The 18890-nt window shown below is 35.3% G+C and overlaps 1 protein-coding gene across 1 annotated transcript in view; it reads left to right on the forward strand.

Moving 5' to 3' along the window:
* The window catches only part of pot1 (protection of telomeres 1 homolog), an 82482-nt gene that overhangs the window by 16194 nt on the left and 47398 nt on the right, over window positions 1-18890 (forward strand). The window contains exons 2-4 of the mRNA XM_034024761.3: window positions 7552-7684; window positions 8177-8249; window positions 8947-9044. Of these exons, the coding sequence (XP_033880652.3) occupies window positions 7562-7684; window positions 8177-8249; window positions 8947-9044 (294 nt within the window). The 5' untranslated portion in view covers window positions 7552-7561. The remainder of the gene's footprint in view (window positions 1-7551; window positions 7685-8176; window positions 8250-8946; window positions 9045-18890) is intronic.

The following is an 18890-nucleotide window of genomic DNA, read 5'->3' on the forward strand; positions in this document are numbered from 1 at the left end:
ACACAACCAAACAATTTACAGATACTCGCAGATTTGTATTTTCAGTGCATGACATGCATTTTTAAAGGAAATAAAGACAGTGCCTAACCAAATGTGTTTTTACATCCATTTCCAAGATCTCACAGACTTTTGTTCAAATTCATGATTTTCACCATTTCTGTGATCTCCGTGACAAAATCGTATCCTTAATACTAGTGAAACAAAAAGGCACATCTTATTAGAACACTTTCAATTATAAAAAAATAAACACAAAAGGACGAGTTTTTAACAACTGAAAAAAATATGCGTGCGTCCGCATCAGATGTCTCTTTAACATTGTAATAATAAAAAAAATATTTTATTTTAACAGAGGTAATTTCTATCTAAACTATGGTTGTTCATTTATTGTTAACACGTTATGTCCAAAAGCAAAGCAAAGCAAAACATTTGAATTAATCTCACAAATCCTGACTAATTTAACTATCATACTAAATTAATCTTCTTATATAATACTACTATATACTCCAAACACAACATGCTTTGAAACAAAAGAAGGTAATCGGTAGATTTAGCAAATTTAAAACAAAACAAAAAAAGTAGTGCCTTAATTTTTTAATCAAGAAAACTTGAATACAATAGGCCTACTTCTGATTTGGCTTGTCCTAGCACTAAAAGAAGCGCTTAAATAATCTCCTGCTGGCATATTGTCTTTAAATATGTGTCCATATTATTGTGTGGTCTGTTTCAGAATTTCTATTTTGCAGTTAACTAGAAGCCATTGCACATAAATATTGTCAGGACAACTCTTGTGATAAAACTGTATTTAATAACGGTTAACCAACTAACATAATTTGACTTTGTCATTGGCCTTGTCTATTGAGGCTCTTGTGATACGAATGCATTTAATTGACATCACTCAGCCAGCACTTGGTAGGGGTGCAGGTGATGTTGAAATAAACTAAACACAGACTGCTGGTGCTTGAAATCTGTTTTGACACACAATTCAATATTTCCTCTGAAATGCATACTCTGTCCAACACAGAGACCACCCCTAGTGGCCATGATGTTAGTTACATTCTATTTAAAACATAGGAGAGAATAGCTTTATTTAAAAAGGAGGGTATGCAAAAAAAAAGAAAGGGTGTGTGAAAGAATTAACTATTGACTAACTTGGGAATAATCGCAGTGAATGAGAGAATGTGATTTTATGTGAGAATTTTGAACCAGTAATTGACAACTGAACATTGTAACACTGTTCAACCCTATTGCAGACCAACAGCTATGATAACAGCTCTGATAAAAAATGGAAAATAAGAGCTCATAGACAAAAGAGTAGTAACTTGCTCTCTGTCATAAAAAAAACTGGTTTACATAAATGTGTCAAAAGATCTATGAGAAAATGTTAATATGTGGTTTAATGAAGATGACTTTATTAAGTGTTCACTAGGACTAACCAACCTCAACTGTAGTACCTTTCTAGGAAAAAAGTTACAACTGATTATAACAACTGTTGACAAACATATATGTCCTAGTGTTTTTGCTGGATGTATTTTAGTTTAGTTTGTACTTACTATATATCTCTGTAAATGAGCATTTTACCATTGTATTCCAGTAGTTCAATGATTAGAGAGTATTTGTTTTTACTTGTTTAAACCTTAAATGAGTTGTCACATTATGCATAGTTTTTTTTTTTTTCTTACACAGCACGTTTAGAAGCTGTTCTGTGCATAATTCATTTTTTGCTGACATGCTGAGGATCAGAGTTTAAAAACTAATGGCATTTTAGCTGTAGATGAAAAGGATGACTGTACCTCAGACTGTACTATTATAAAAATCTTATCTGATTTTTAAACCCTGTGAGAGAGAAGGGAACATGCTGACTTTGGTTTTTTGCCTTTGAGTTTTTAGTTGGATATTTATTTTGTTTCTCTCTTTTTGCAAATTATATATTTGGTCACTTGTCTTATGTAGAATTTGTAAAAATAAATAAATAAATAAAAAGAAAAAAAATCAGTTTTCCATAACAGAAAAATGTCCCTTTTAACAAATGTTTTGTAAGCTATAGCACAACATCTAAAATACTACTGTGTCTTCCTCTTAATTAATCAGTTTATTGATTTGCTTAAGTGTTTATTCCTACAGTACTATTTGCACGTGTTCAATCAGTTCTTGGCAGTTCAGAGTCTCTGCTGTATTGCCAGCTTTGGAATGAGCAAGTACTGGGTCTCTTTGAGCTTATGCTGCTAGCAACATCCATCTTTACAAAAGGCAAGCTTTGAGGCTGAGGGCTTAACTCGCATGCTGTTCTTTCCAAGCTTAGTCAGATTTCTACAACCTTCTTAGTTTTACTGTAAATCAAGGCCAAATCTGGCCTGACTCTAAACTCACAGGGTTCAGTTAGTTTTCTCCCCACAGTCAACCAGTCTAGGGTTTACATGGAAGGTGGAAAGGAATGCAAAAGGCCCCCACATACTAAAATATATATATTATTATTATTATTATTATTATTATTATTATTATTATTATTATTATTATTATTATTATTAATAAAGTAATTATTTACTGAATAAATATTGTTTTGAAGTGGTAAGCACTTTTTAATTATCTAGCTGTCTATCTATATACTGTATGCACGCAATAAGACCCTCCACATCGGCAGACAAAAATAATTTATCAATTGTTTTCGTTATTATTATTATTATTATTGTTATTGTTATTATTATTGTTATTATTGTGTTTTATGTGCGGACGGGCGAAAGCCGTCCAACATTATTATTTATTATTTGAGACAAAACCCGTGGGAATGTGGCTGGAGCCTTAATGAGGTAATTTATTAATGGGTAATTAAGGCCTCAGCCACAGATATAAAAGACCCACTCTGGGCTCATGGTGGTTGGAGAGTAGGAGAATCGTAGCGAGAGCGAATGCTACCAGCCAGAGAGTAAAAGGTACTCGTTCTAAAGTAAACATGCATTACTGTTTAATGTTTGTTTTGTTTTGGCCAATGTGCCCATTTCTTTGTGTGGTTTTGTTTATTTTTGTTATTTATTAAATATGAGCGCAGCAGCAGCGTTTTGCCCCGTACAACCTGTGTTTATGTTTCATTTCCTGGTCTGATGTCACCACCCACACGCCACACAAAGCCATCTGTGACAGGTTGTCATGAAACCAAAAAGTAAAGACAAACCACCAGTAAAGATGCTTCTTCTCTTTTGTTTGGAATTTATATTATGTATTTTCTTTATTGCATATTCAGTTTATTACTCTATTACTAGTCATACTATATATAATTGTTATTTTATTTTAAAATGTGACAGCCTCTACCAAGCCGTAATTTACAACTGAGCAGCTACACATCTTTATAGTATGGACAATGGCAAAACATTTTTAAATTGTAGTGAGAATTAAATAAACAATTTAATCCTGTTCCTTCATTCAGAAATTGATTTCTGTATTCCGAGTCACAGATGCATGGTTTTGTACAGATACGTGTTGACAAATGGTTTGTTTTCTTATTTACTAGACGTTGTACATTTTGAGTTTCCATGGACACTATTTAATTTATTTTGTGTAGTTAATATTTGTCTTTGTGAACTGTAAAGGCATTTACTGTTGGTTCTGTATCACTTTATTTTCAATATATATATTTTAAAAGCTTAGCACTTCAAAACAATGTTTATTCAATTAAACGTTTAAAAACAGAACAGTTTTACCATTAGTCTGTGTTGACACAATTACAGTTGATTCACATAAATGGGCCAACCGGACCTACCTCTAAAAGTCAGCTTTTTTTTTTTTTTTTTTTTTTTAAATATGCAAGAACTGAAAGTTTGTAAATTGATGTTGAGAAGAGCAGTGCTTGGGAATAATATCTTAGTTTTTTGAGCAGCCGACTTTATATAGTCATAAAGTATTTATATACTTACTGATAGTAGCGATAGTTGTATTGGCCTATTAAGGCATTGTCCTGCATCGACAGCCACGAGAAACCTTTTTTGCTTGTTTGTTGCCTTATAAAAACAGTGGTCACACAAGAGACCAGTCTGTTTGTTTCTATTTGTGAGATACTTCAAAATACAGAATTAAGTAAGCCACAAAAAGGTAGTATAAATTTGTTTACAATATTTGTTACATTGCTTTATTTTGTTTTTATTTTTTCTAATGAATTATTTAGTTTTTATTTGTGTGTTTATTATCATTATGTAATGAACTGAAAATATATTAAGATTTTACCAACCAGAGAACATGTTACCCCAATTTCTGGTCCAATATTTTCTCTCTTGATTGGTTTTATTTGCTCATTCACCCCAGTCACTTTGAAACGGAACAGCCAGGAACCAGGAGTGCATGTGTCGCCCTGGATAAGGGCGTCTGCTAAGAAATAAATAATAATGTGTTTGATGTGGAAACGACAATGGACAAGGAGTTAATTGCATTGTGTTTGATGTGACTCCTACAGTGAAGGATATATGACGAGTTATCAAATATGATTGGCTGGTATTTTGTTGCCGTCTTATTTCCAACAGAATAAAACAGGTCTTAAACTGGGCAACATTGTTGGAATTTTGAAAGTTTGTTGACCATGTTCACACAAGACAGTCAAAATCAACTGGAGCAACAATTATGAGGAGAGTCTGGAAGAACTGGTTTGCCAACCTATTGGCACAGAAAGATGATTAAGATTGAATACCAATACTGAAGAGTAAACAACTACAAATTGCATAGTATGGCATATTTTCTGACTTTGTGCATATTGAAGTTCTCAACATTTTGTTTCAATAAATCATTTTTCACTCTGAATGGTCATGTATTGTTTCCAGTGATACAACATAACTAAACCATTGGTCAGTAAAAACAAAAAAAACATTGAAAAAATAGCTTTTAATAACGTAGTCTTGTTCTGTATTAATGTTTTAGTAATGACAATGTTAGCTGATAATATACTATAGTCTTTTGGGATGATAACTTGAAGTGCTTTCTTTTACAATCTAAACTAAATTAGTTGAATTTAATTTGACATTCAGTAATCTCCCCTCTAGTGCCTGTAAGCATGCTGCAGTTATTAAAAAGGACATAAAGCTTTTCCTGATCAGGATGTAAGGGCTTAAGTGCTGTACTGATAACTAATTAAACAGCAGCATGTTTGAGAGGGTGCACCAACGGCAGGGCACGGAATATCTGGCAGCAATTGCCGCAGTGCCCAGGCTGCTTGCCGCAATGCCTCCCAAATTTTAAAAATCTTACGGCAAAAGTTGCCTGTAAGCCCGCCCGTCATTGCCGTCTGTGTCCGTCTGCGCAAGCAACACACATTCTAACTCCTTTCATGTCTTCAGTGTATATAAAAAAAACTGAGCGAGTATCTACGACATGGTTCAAGTAACAGCTCCCTGCGTTATAATGAAACGAGTAGGAGAGATAACATAATGGTGAACGAAACACAATCTTGATTTCTGTTTTCATTTCTTTTTGTGTAATACATTCTCACTACCGTACATAGTTCTACTTTTTGCTAGTAAAATGTGTGCTTTCACGAAAGGGGTTACAATGTGTAGTATGCTTAAAAACAGCATAAAGTGTTTTTTTTTTTTTTTTTCCCCTGAATCAAGTGTCCAGCAAGAACCATAACAAAACTGTAAATCTTTTGCAACTGTACATTAAGAACTGTGAAACTTTTATTATTAAATCTCTGAAATGTAAACGTATAACATTATGTAGGCTACATCCAGCTCTTCATCATTGTGATGCAGAGCACTCCTCCATTGCCTGACGAAGTTTCTATTTCAATTTTGTTTTTCAAAGCTGTGTTTGTACAGGTTTTGTAACAGCTGTTAGCAAATTACAGTTTAAAAAAAAAAAAAAAATTAATTGTTTATTTAGCAGATGCCTTTATCCAAGGTGACTTACAGAGACCGAGTCGCTGCGACTTACAGTTGCGCAGACACTGCAGACCGAACAACACATTTGAGCACTATCATTATTAAACTCCAGCCAGTTTGCCTGAAAATCTATCTTTTTTTTACCTGTATCTAAACCTCTAGTCTAATCTATATATTGGTCAGTGGTGTGTGACTGAGTTTAGTAAAAAAAAAAAAAAAAAAAATACCCTGAGTATTTATTTTTGCCAAATTACCCTTTGTATTTTTTCATTATGAAAGTTTATGTTTTTTTTTAAATTGGATTTTTTATACCATTTGATTTTTACAATGGAAAAGTGACCTGTATTTTATTTTTGTAACCATTAGTGTGTGAATCACTCAGAAAACATTGATTTGTGTTTGTTTGAATTAAAATTTCATCAACATAATAGGCTCTCTGTATTTCTTTTTTTGTTGTTTTATGAATGAGTATAAAATCACCTTGGTGCCCTTGGGTTGGATTTATGTTGCCTTTTTGCCCCCTAGAACTGCCTTGGTGCCCCTGAATCTTCACGCCCAATGAAGGCAACATTGCCTTGCCCTTCATGACCTTAACTTCATGCCCTGCAGGGGTATTACTTCATATTCCATAGCATGGCCTCAAGTGCCATTATTTCTCTGTCTTAATTCTAAAATCACCATGTGTACTGTACTTACTGAATCTTACTGCTAATAGTATGATATGAGGGAACTTTCTATTTGTGTGTGGTTTGAGATGGTGGTCTAGATATTATGTACTAACCTTCTGTACCAGGTGTAAGGTTTGCTCCATTTATGTAATAAATACTACTGTTTAAAACTAATGTACATTTGAGTTAAAAGTCTATTGAATGTCTGTTTTTTAACTAATTAGTAGTTGTTAAGCTGTCTGCATCCTAATAAAGAGAAAAGTATTCATTACAAACTGAGTTTAAGAATTATTTTCTTTGCTTCAAATCAAGGAGATAATGATTTAAATGGTGGACTTACTATCAGTGTACTCCGTACTGGGCATTGTATGCTGAAAAGAAAATCTGTCATGACAACTCTGTTAAACGAGTGAAAATAACAAAAGCACAACGATAAACTAGGCGACTGCAAGAATGAAATGCAATTAGGATCAGGATCAAATTAACGTCATTTGTCAAGTCTGTTTGAAATAGAGTCAGGCTCAGTCAAGATATGAAGGTAAAAACAAGTGACATTTGTTTTGTAACAGCTTTTTCTGAGTTTAATTAGGAAACCGAATCAGCTCAATTAGTTTAAAGGGACGTTGGGATAAAAAATAAAACACGAAAACTTCAAGCCGTACTACCTTCTTTATTTAGATCATTTCCTTTATACAGTACTGCAACATATGCACTTAAAAATGGTATTTCAGACTGATGCTGTATTCCCAAACGATTTTCCTCCCTTAATCCATTACATAGGCCAATACAGCACTCCCCCAGCCGAGATCGCAGTTCGTTGTGGATTTGAGTTTCTGATATAGTTGAATGTCAAGTCATTCATTAGACCTTTATGGCATGTTCAGGATATATTACTATCTCAAATGGGGAGAGGGTAAAGCTCTATGGGAACTTATCTGATTAGCTGTGAAACCATGGTACTTAATTAAATAAATGCTAACACAAGGAATGTCAAATATTAACGTAAACATTTTTTTTTTCTTTTTTAGAGCAAAAGACATGCCTGTGCATATGCTCAGTGAAGGAGGTGGTAGAGCTGAAGCACAGATACCAAACCACCTGCAAAGAATTGAAATAAAGAAACTGACTCTCGATTCAGAATGTGAGGACAAATATATTAAGGTAAATAGAGGATACTCATGACCATTCATGGAGCACGCTAATTATTACACAAATGAGGAGGGACGAATAACCATCTGCTTAGCCATACAATATAATGTGTGCAACATAAACATTGCAGTTTGCTCAGGCATTCTGTTGTAGAATTTCAATGCATGCCAGGTAGATTCTAAATTTAGATAAGGTTGAAAAAACAAAAACCGCATATCAGTTTCAAAGTATATCTAAACAATATTTCCCTTTTCCGTTCCTGTTTTATTTTTTATTATTAATTTTGATTAAATATTTTGTTTATGTCAAGATATTTAGTGGAATCGTTAACAGTCTGCTGTTCGAGATGTGAAAACAGACTTCAAAGAGAATGCTAGACTTTCAAGAAGGATAATACTTCAACAAATCCACTGTTTAGTTCCTTAGTGTTCCTAAATATTATTATTAAAAAAATCTAGATCCATTCCTTTTAATCTATAGTTTGTGTCTCTGTTTCCTTTTTAGGGACATGTTGTTCTGAAATATCCATTAAATGTTTTGCCAAATGGTAGACAGATGCTCAAGGCTGTAATTCAAGGTACTGAATTCCACTTGCTTATACTGTAAATGTAATGTAAAAACCATACACATTTCTGTTTATTTAATAGTTTGACTTGCAGTATACCATTTTCACACTGACCTTTAAAATTACATTAAGTGTACCCTCGGGTTACACTTTTCTACCACTGTAGTTAGCCTTCACAGCAGAGGGATATTGGGCAACAAGTTTACTTCATCCACTAATAAACTAATCCTGCCCCCAAAGGTACTTTCGATACAGAATTAAATATTTACCACCCAGGACCTGCTTCTTGATTTTGTCATATCATGTGCAAATCAGAAGGCATATACTGTACTGTTTAATACAGTAATTAGTATGTAAGCAAATCATTTGTCAAGTATTATATGCTGAAATTTCTGAAAGGGTAAAGTGAGAAATTTTGATGACACATACATATAATAAACAAATTGAATAGCTTTTATTTGGAAAACATGATGAGTTTTTAAGTAGTCTGTACAGCATTCACGTTGTGCACTTAAGAACTATTTTGCCTAAATTGAGTTGTCATTTACAGTGATAACGAATGGTTCTTTAAATACGTTTCTGTCTGATGAAATTATTTAATTTTAGATTCTTGTTTTAGTTTTGCCTTTTCTTGCTTTTACTAACTGTATAGTAGCTCTGTACTGTAGCTGTAAAGCTGTTGCTAACTAGATTTGTAATTCTGTTTCAGAACATGCAACTCAGCAGTCATCCTCTGGGATAATGTCAATCAATGCCTATTTCTTTGGCATGCTGGCAAAAGATTTTTCAGATGCTGTCAAACAAGGGGTAAGCTATCAATAAATAATTTCTAAGAACAAACCTGTCACAACTACAAACCTATTATTATGATGAATTGTTTCAAGGTAAAAGCCTGCTTTCCTGGGACACATGATCATTGTAAAAATGTCCTAACTCCATGCCTGGTATTTGGGAATGGATCGTCTTCCACTAATCAGTTCTACAATTCAGAGCAGATGGAACAACATTTTTACATGTCATGTGAAGGCCGTGATCTCCAACTATAGGCGGCGGGGAGTCCAAAGAGCCATTGCCCAACCAGTCTTTAAACTGGGCACGATGCCCCTCCGATTATAATCTTCTGAAGTCAAGGAAAATATGTGCTTCACAATCAATATATATATAGGCCACTTTTATGTCGAGATCACAAGATTAACTCAAGGTCTTGATCACAGGATCATTTATCCCAGGATCTCGAGAAAACAGAAGTCATTACTTTCGACAATAGAAGTCTTTTTGTCGAGATCACAAGATAAATTAATTTATCTCAAGTAATGACTTCCGTTGTCTCAAGATCGTGAGATAAATTATCTTGTGATCACAACATACCGGAATCGTAATATCGAGATCCAGAGATAAATTATATTGTGATCTTGACGTAACGAAGATTATTTATTTATTTTTTATTTTTTTAAAGGTGTCCTTAAAAAGCTGCCATAAATATACAAGGAGAGTGGAAATAAAAAAATAAAAAAACTAAGCATTGACAATTATTAAACACCTAAGTGGTACAGAGCTGTAATTTACCTTATGTCCGAGACCTGCGCTGAACTCTGACAAAGTACTGGTCATGCGTCAAGGGAAAGACAATACCACATTAGCTAAACTGTGTTTATGTTTGCAGACTAGAACATATTACATTTCTATATACATTTTAAATTTGTGAAAAAGTAAGTAAACAAATAAACTGGTCTCCCCCATTTTTTCTACAATCCGCTCTTCGAAACAATTGTACTGTAAGTTGCCTTTTAATTATTATTATTATTTTTTTTTTAATTAGCTAACTCTGAATGTGATGTTTTTAATGTATTGTACTGGTTACCATTCTACATTTGTCATGTCCTTATATTACATTATGATAATATAAGCTGGTAAATGAGAATGCAAAAACGTGATGCATAGCAATACATTTGTAACTTTCTGAAGTTATCCAGGCTACTATTGCTATTGTAATGTTATATGGGTGTATTTTGGAATGTTTTCTCTTGTGTGTTTTATTTAAAAAAATAAAAATAAAAATAAATGCTTTAAGTTCAAATTATATACCAGTAGTTGTAAAATAAATAGATTGCAATCTGTTGATGTTGTAGCTGTAGTTAATACTATAGCTTTGTGCAGTGATCAGTAATGTTTCTAAGTGATATGGCAGCATAATATTCAGGTTTGTGAGTATTCCCCTTTTAAGAATTTTGAATCTTAATGAGGATTTAAAGATATGTGGTACCAATACATTTCTTTCATGGTTTAGTTTGGATCCTGGCCTGTACAGTGTGTACTGTAGGTATACCTGGGTCTATGATTTTTTATTTTATTATATCTAAGCAATTCTGTAACCAAAGATCATTTTGATTTAGTTATCCAGGCTAATTCCACTTTACCCCAATTTGATTCAGTGAAAGAAAATGTATTTTTAGCATCCCCTTGAGGGGAGTTTGTGTATTTTAGAAAATGTGCTGCAGCCGCTATTTCAACCAATTAGGTTTTCAGTGGTATGGAAACCCGCTGAGCAGAGTGAGGGAAAAAATGCCAAGATTAGCAACTATTAACTTCTGCAGATTAATCTGTTAAAATACGTATGTTGTATTATGTTCCATTTTATTGTTGTTACACTCTGTGTAGTTATCAATGAGGTTATGTGCAACAATGCAAGTACTTGTCATGAGTGCGTTTTAACATTATTTTAGTTGCTGGAAGTGTAGATAGTTTTTGTAATTGCCTTTTGATACCGTATCCATAACAATAATAACTACATTTATCGTGCATGATGGCAGATTTGTGTGATTCCTAAAGATTTTTTAGCAGTTCATTCGGTATACATAAGTAACTTAGTGATTCTATCAACTGTTAAAATTGTGTATCAAGGCTTGCCATGATGTTTTGTTGTTTGTCTATTTTATCCCCCCACTGGAAATTTGACAAATCGCACCCTGGTGACCTTCTAAGGATACTTTTTGTTTGACTTTCTTTTTTTATTTAGTGTGTCCAATTTTTATTTGACACCCGATTTTTCTCCCAATTTGGAATGCCCCATCACTTTTCCCCTCACCGCAGTAATTCCCTACATGGCTCAGGGGACCCAAAGGTTCAGTGGGCGTCCTCCGATCCTTTTTCACCCATGTCACGAGCACCGACCTCTGGAGGACATGGATGCAATAAGGAGAAGCAGGCCCTGCTGTTTTGCCTCCCTAACCCACGGGAGAGCCAGAGCCAATGCAACGCTCCCTTCAGAGTCCCCAGCGAAGTCCGGCCAACTTTGCACAGCGAGGACGCGAACCTGCGCTGCATGACTCCATCCTGCACACCGTGCGGCTGCGCGTCTACCAGGTGAGCCACTCGGGGACCCCAGACCGACCTTTTATTCCTTGAATTTAGCTTGTCGACAAACTAATGGTATTTGTTCTCTACATTGCTAGTGTGTTACTTCAATCAATATAAATATTGTTCCACTTTCACTATAATATCGCCCAAAGCTCATTTTACCAGCTGCAAGGATAAGTTAGTTGTACTTTTAATTGTGTGGAATCCTCACTTTAACCTTCTCCTTGTTGCAATTAAATCCTGCGTAGTTGCTTCTAGTTGGCATATTCTGACCTCTTTGGTATTACATTTCAAATGGCAACAAAGTAAGTGTACCTGAAAGCTAATAAAAACGATGTAACATCTACATCTTTTATTGGTTACATTCAAAATGAGTTTTACACACTGAGCCTTGGTGCTAAGCTATATTTGGTTGTGCCTTGCTGCTAGCACCCTGTGTATTTGTGAGCTTTTCCAGAGAGTAAATTGGTTGGTCTTGAACTTGTCAATCAGAAAACTGGGTCTTCTCTATTGCAGTTCTTCTTTACAATCACTGCTCTCACTTTAGGCGGTATGTCAATTTTAATCACTTTCACAGTCTTTCACTTTGTGACTTTTCCATTACTACAGAACAATTGGAAGTAACTTATTTCCTTTTATATCCAGCTATATTTTTCAGAAAGCTTCTCCAAAATGCTGACCAACTGCAGTTGTATACTTTGCTTTCAGTTTCAATGTTTTAGAATAATAAAAAATATAATAAGACCTAGCATTTCATAATCAGGCATATTATATTATTCATATACAGCTAATGAGCTGATAAAAACAATATCCATATTTATGTTATTTTTTAATGGAAATATCAAACGTGTTAATGCAAGTGCCCCACAAATGCTGTATGTCATGACACATCATAAAAAAATTAATACATTCATGACATCAACCGTACCATATTGCCGTTTTACCATGCTTTATTCTCAAAATTGGTACAGAAATCACACCTGAGGCACATCTTTGGATTCCATTGAACTGCAAAGTCAATTCAAAACGGTGACGTCACAGTCCGCCACCTCCCTCAACCACTTACTGTTTTCATCAAACTTTTCCCTGTTTACAATTAAAATGGCAATGGACCAAATAAAAGTTGGTCATGCATAGAAAACAAATATTGCAGAATAACACAGTAGAATATAACAATATAAATAAAATACAAAAACAGTTTACTTCAATAAAAAAAAAAAAGTTTACCATGGATTTACATATTTTTGAGGATGAGGAAGAGAGGTGCATGGAATGCATCTAAGCATGTTATATATGATTTGTGTGACTTACGCAAAATCATTGGTTTGGTTATTGGAGGAACTATCATCCAACACAAGGAGATCCACAAGCCAACATGGACATTACCAAATGGTTGAGACAATAATCAAATAGACCACATCATGATAAATGGAAAGCAGGGACACTCACTTCAAGGTGCAAGAACTTTCAGAGGGGCAGATGTTAAGTGACCATACATTACTTGTAGGAACCTTGAAGCTCAGGCTAAGGAGAAATAAACCAAAAAAGTTAGGTAGGAAAAAGTTCAATGTGCACAAGCTGCAAGACCCTGAAGTAAAAAGCAAAGTTCACCATAGAATTCAGGAATAGATTCAGCCCCCTAAGGAATGGATCTGCATTCCTAGGAGACTGAAAGAAGCGTGGACCACTTTCAGCAAGGTCTACAGTAAAGACTGGACATCGGTATATACATGGAACAAAACTGAAAAACGTGGAAAGCTCAAACAAATAATACTAAAGACCAAGTCAGCCTATTTGTTCCTAGAAAGATCTTCTGTAGAGCTCCTGGGCAGGATTCAGAAAGGGGGTGGGACGGATGCTTGGAACAGCTTTTCACACTTGAGAAACACTGTCAAACATTGCTCGGAGTGGAATGCTACACTATGCATTATCAAATGCATTTTGAAAATCACTGAATTTAGTGTGTACAGGGGAAGCCTGTGGCCCATTTTGAGGTCCTATGGTATACCAGCAAAGATTGTCACTGCCATTTGTATGCTGTACATCTCTTTTGAATGTAGTGTCATTCTCAAAAGATCCACCACCAGCTGGTTCCCAGTTGGCTCAGGCGTCAGACAAGGCTGCACTATCTCAGCAATGCTCATCCTGGTGGCCATTGACTTGGTCATGAGACAAACTACAGATAACACCACGTGTGGCATTTGGTGGACACTATTGTGCTTTCTGGAAGACCTGGATTTTGCTGACAACGTTGCTCTGCTTGCAAGTAAAATAGATCGTATACCAAAAAAAAAAAAAAAAACGTCAAAGACTATGGAACTATGCCTGAATACTAACATCAAGAAGACGGCTTAAGAAGTGTCTTAACCTACCATTTATCCCTCCCATCACTCTCAATTTTAATATATATGTTTTAATAAACAAACTGTGACTGTAGCTTTGAAGGATGAGGCAGCGGGATTTGCTACTATTGTGTGCTTTAGTGGGTGTCTCATTTATGAATTATGTTTTGATGTCTTATTTTTAAATGTTTACCTCATTTTTTGCCACGATCTGTGTCAGTTGTCTCTGTACAAATCACTTCTGAAAGGTGGAGGTAGTGTACACCACTGGCATCAAGGACACACTTCGGTATCCATCCCTGGTTCTCACTCACACTCACACACACACACACACACACACACACACACAAACACGTCGGTGAATTTCAGCTTCTTTAGCCCAGTTGGGTTTGGTTTAGCAGCAGCCCTGGGGTGAACACACCTACCTACTGATTAGATTTCCACATCTGGTAATCACTCACAACAGACAGGCTCTCCCAGGAACGTCAGGTAATTCATTAATTAATTACAACAAATACACACTATTTACAATGTTCACGTGGGTGATGTTGCTGAAGAGCATAATCATGGTGGATAAACAGTTAGGGTGGATATGTGACTAGAGAATACATGACGGATTACTATAATAATAATAATAATAAAAAAGCACTGCGGCTCGGATAGAAAACATTTATCTTTGAGCCAATAGCTATGTTATTAATAAAAATAATTCTAATGCTACAGCAAATAAGCACAGCCGTGCCAAAGGTTAAAGATTTGTGTGCTACGACAAGGATGTTGTGAGCTGTGGAGCAAAACAGAAGAGTACTGATATTTGTTAAACATTTCAGTTTTAGTGGAAAGGTTATTTGAAATGATCCGAATGGCCAAATCTAAAGAATATCTAAACAGTTACTTAAATAATTTAAAATAACATATAGTCCTAGTAACTGCGGTAGGGTTACAGAATTTTCAGTGCACAGAATGCTATATAGTTGTCATTCACCACACTTGTCTAGATTGTTAAACGTTGTTATAACATTTTATGATACAAGGGAAAATTAATAAAAAAAAGTACATGCAAAAATGCTTTACTGGTAGTACGTGAACAAAAGAGATTATCAAAAAAATTTAATTATATATATAATTCTTGTAGCTTTATCTCTAACTTGACCAGTGCATAATTGACTCACTCTGCCCTACTTATTTATAACTACGTCTAGTATTATTAACTTCGTAAAAGCTTTGCCAGTGATGTGGGAAAATGTGGAGGTTTAATAATATGAAATGCTGCTGAAAAAGGTGTTTAACGCAACAGATGCATTTTTAACGATGCAAAATGTTTCTTGAATATGAAGTATTATTTATTAGGCTTTTCACTCTGGGCCATGTTTCTGCAGTTGCATTGTGGAATTATTTTATTTTGTTCGTTGAGATTTGGGGGATTTTGGAGGGTCGGTCGGGAAACCGGATCCTGGAAATATTTTATTTTAGACCTAAAGGAGAAAATCACATATACTAGCACTTTATAAAAATCACGTTTTAAATGGTATTCTATCTATTCATTGACATGAATTGTCTTTTACAGTCCAGTCTTAAGCAACCCAAGGGCAATATTGTTCCGAATGATTTTAGTTGGGTGTTAGCTCACTGTTTTCTTACAAAATTTAATTGGCTAGAAAAACTTACTCAGCCCACTGACTGCATCAAAGTAGTTTGTTCATTGTACTGATTGAGACTCACTTTGAGTTGCATGGACAGCTTAAGATGTAAGTGCATTAGCACATAAGGTTACTTTCTGATTTGGAAACACCATTCAGTTGATTTTGGTTTATTGAGAAACAAATGCTTTTTTTCCCCCCACAAAATCATAAATATCACTTTGTATGTTCGGTTGCTGTCATTACTCTGTACTAATCTGTACTGCTCCATGTTTTTACAATTACTCAAATACTTTTTTTGTTATGTGTTAAGGTGCTTACAGTTACAGTTCTAGTTGTCTGCCCTCAATGTGTGACATAGGCTAGATCAGAATAATTGTCTTTATAGAAATAAGAGCCACTTTGGATCGGGTTTCCTTTTGTTTTTCTGGCAGTACACTGTTGTGCATTGGTTGATGCTGGTGCTGTATAATTAGTGTTCTGCATTTCCGGTTTATTCCAAATTTTACCAAAAATTACAGGATTTTTTTTAAACAGGATGTTGGTTTTTACTGATTTGTACCCGATTTTTGTCTATTATTTAATATTTTCCCAGTAATATTTTCTAGGAAATGCACAATATTTTGATCAAAATGCTGTTTTATTTTGACTCCGACATTGTAATTAGCAGCCCTACACTGTATCCTAGTATACAGCAGACGTTTAGATGTCAGAGGACAAATAACGTTCAAACGTGGTTCTCTGTCACTTCACAAACACATTATCACCTGATTATGTTGGCCAATTAAAGTCTGATTATTGTGGCAGTTGCTGGGCATAGTAACTACTAGCTTGATCAAAAACTAAATTGAAATACTTACACGAAAATATAATATTCAGTTTATGAATATTTAAAAGAAAACAAATGCTTCGAAGTATGCAAAAATCAAAAATAGCAGAAGTGGGTCAGATAAGGCAGAGGATGCATAGCGCTGCAAATACTGCTGCATTGAGGTACATGTTCACACTGGCAATAAAAGAACATAATGAAAAATAAGCAGCACATTAAACTAAAACAGTAAAGTGAACTGAGCGACAAGCAATCCATTTATGTGGCTTTTACACATGCTTTAATAAAAAAAGCACAGCACGGCTGTGTTAATGAGTTTGTCAGAACGTTGTGCTTTGCTGGACAGCCACTGTTTATTGCAGAGGTATGTGTTGGTGACTTCGTGCGACAGTACTGTCTGTCCATCAGTTAAACACTGCCTAAGCCGACAATCTTAATCGTAAATATCTGACAGAAAATGGTGATGCTTTAGTTAGTAAACTTATATGCATTGATGGAAATGTCCAGTGTGATTTTTTTGACCCATCTCCCGATGGCTTGCACCACCCAGTTCTGTCAATTCTTTTCTTTTTACGATTTCAAGGCGATTAAACCTGGCTTGTTTTGTGCTGATGTCATGTTCATACCATTTGTAGATACTATGTCCGTCAGCACAGCGATTGCCCAGCTAACTTGGGAAAATGTGTCTTTGACTTGCACAGATTCTGCTTTATCATATTTGCCAGGGACATTATTAATCAGAAACTAGAACTGCTACACATCATATTCCACATGTAAAGTGTGTATACTGAGTCGTCCCCCCCCCCCCGATGTTTCAATTAAAAACATTGTTTTTACCAATTTTTATCCCTATTTTAATATATTTAAAATAAACTCCGAAAAATTCCCAGAAATGTTTTTTTAAGATAAAAACTGAAAATGCGGAACACTATGTATAATATAAAGTAACTACAATAAGAACGACTCAAAACTAAAAAGGTAAGGGGAACTCTAAGGACCATTTTATATATATATATATATATATATATATATATATACATATATATATATACAGTGCCTTGCAAAAGTATTCAGACCCTTGACCAATTCTCTCATATTACTGAATTACAAATGGTACATTGAAATTTCGTTCTGTTTGATATTTTATTTTAAAACACTGAAACTCAAAATCAATTATTGTAAGGTGACATTGGTTTTATGTTGGGAAATATTTTTAAGAAAAATAAAAAACCTGAAATATCTTGCTTGCATAAGTATTCAACCCCTGTGCTGTGGAAGCTCCCAGTTTACACCGATGAAAGAAATTGCCCTAACGAGGACACAATTACCTTACCATTGGCCTCCACCTGTGAACCATTAAAGTTGCTGTCACATTTTCTGGATAAAAACCCCACTGTTGAAGGATCATTGGTCAGGCTGTGAATCTGAAGGAAAATGAAGACCAAAGAGCATTCTACAGAAGTTAGAGATAAAGTAATACAAATGCATAGATTAGGGAAAGGGCACAAAATAATATCCAAGTGTTTGGATATCCCAGTGAGCACAGTTGGATCAATAATCAGGAAGTGGAAGCTTGGGTGCCAAGAAAAGGCCGTCCCTCAAAACTCAGCGCTCAAACAAGAAGGAGACTTGTGAGAGAAGCCACAGAGAAGCCAAGAATCACTTTGAACGAGCTAGAGAGTTCAGTGGCTGGGAGTGGATAATGGTGCACCAGTCAACCATATCAAGAGCTCTGCATAACACTGGCCTGTATGGGAGGGTGGTAAGAAAGAAGCCGTTACTCAAAAAAGTACCATCTGAAAGCACGCCTGGAGTTTGCCAGAAAGCATGAGAGTGACCCAGCTGCGATGTGGGAAAAGGTTTTGTGGTCAGATGAGACCAAGATAGAGCTTTTTGGCCAAAACTCAAAGCGCTATGTGTGGTGCAAACCTAACACTGCCCATGCCTCAAGACACACCATACCTACAGTGAAGTATGGTGATGGCAGCATCATGCTGTGGGGATGCTTCTCATCAGCAGGGACTGGGCATCTTGTTAAAATTGAAGGAAGAATGGATGGAGCAAAATACAGGGAAATACTGCAAAAAAAAACTGAAGCTTGGGAGGAAATTCACCTTTCAGCAGGACAATGATCCCAAGCACAAGGCCAAAGCAACATTGGAGTGGCTCAAGAACAAAAAGGTGAATGTCCAACAGTGGCCCAGTCAAAGTCCTGATCTCAATCCCATTGAGAACCTGTGGCACTATTTGAAAATTGTGGTCCACAAGCGTCGTCCAACCAACCTGAACAACCTGGAGCAAATCTGCCAAGAAGAACGGGCCAAAATCACTCCGACACTGTGTGCAAAGCTGGTACATACTTACCCCAAAAGACTTAAAGCTGTTATTGCAGCGAAAGGTGGCTCTACCAAATATTAATGTGTGGGGGTTGAATACTTACGCAAGCAAGATATTTCAGTTTTTTATTTTTCTTAAAAATATTTCC

This window comes from Acipenser ruthenus, chromosome 7, assembly GCF_902713425.1.
Source record: "Acipenser ruthenus chromosome 7, fAciRut3.2 maternal haplotype, whole genome shotgun sequence".
In the NCBI taxonomy this organism is placed as follows: domain Eukaryota; kingdom Metazoa; phylum Chordata; class Actinopteri; order Acipenseriformes; family Acipenseridae; genus Acipenser; species Acipenser ruthenus.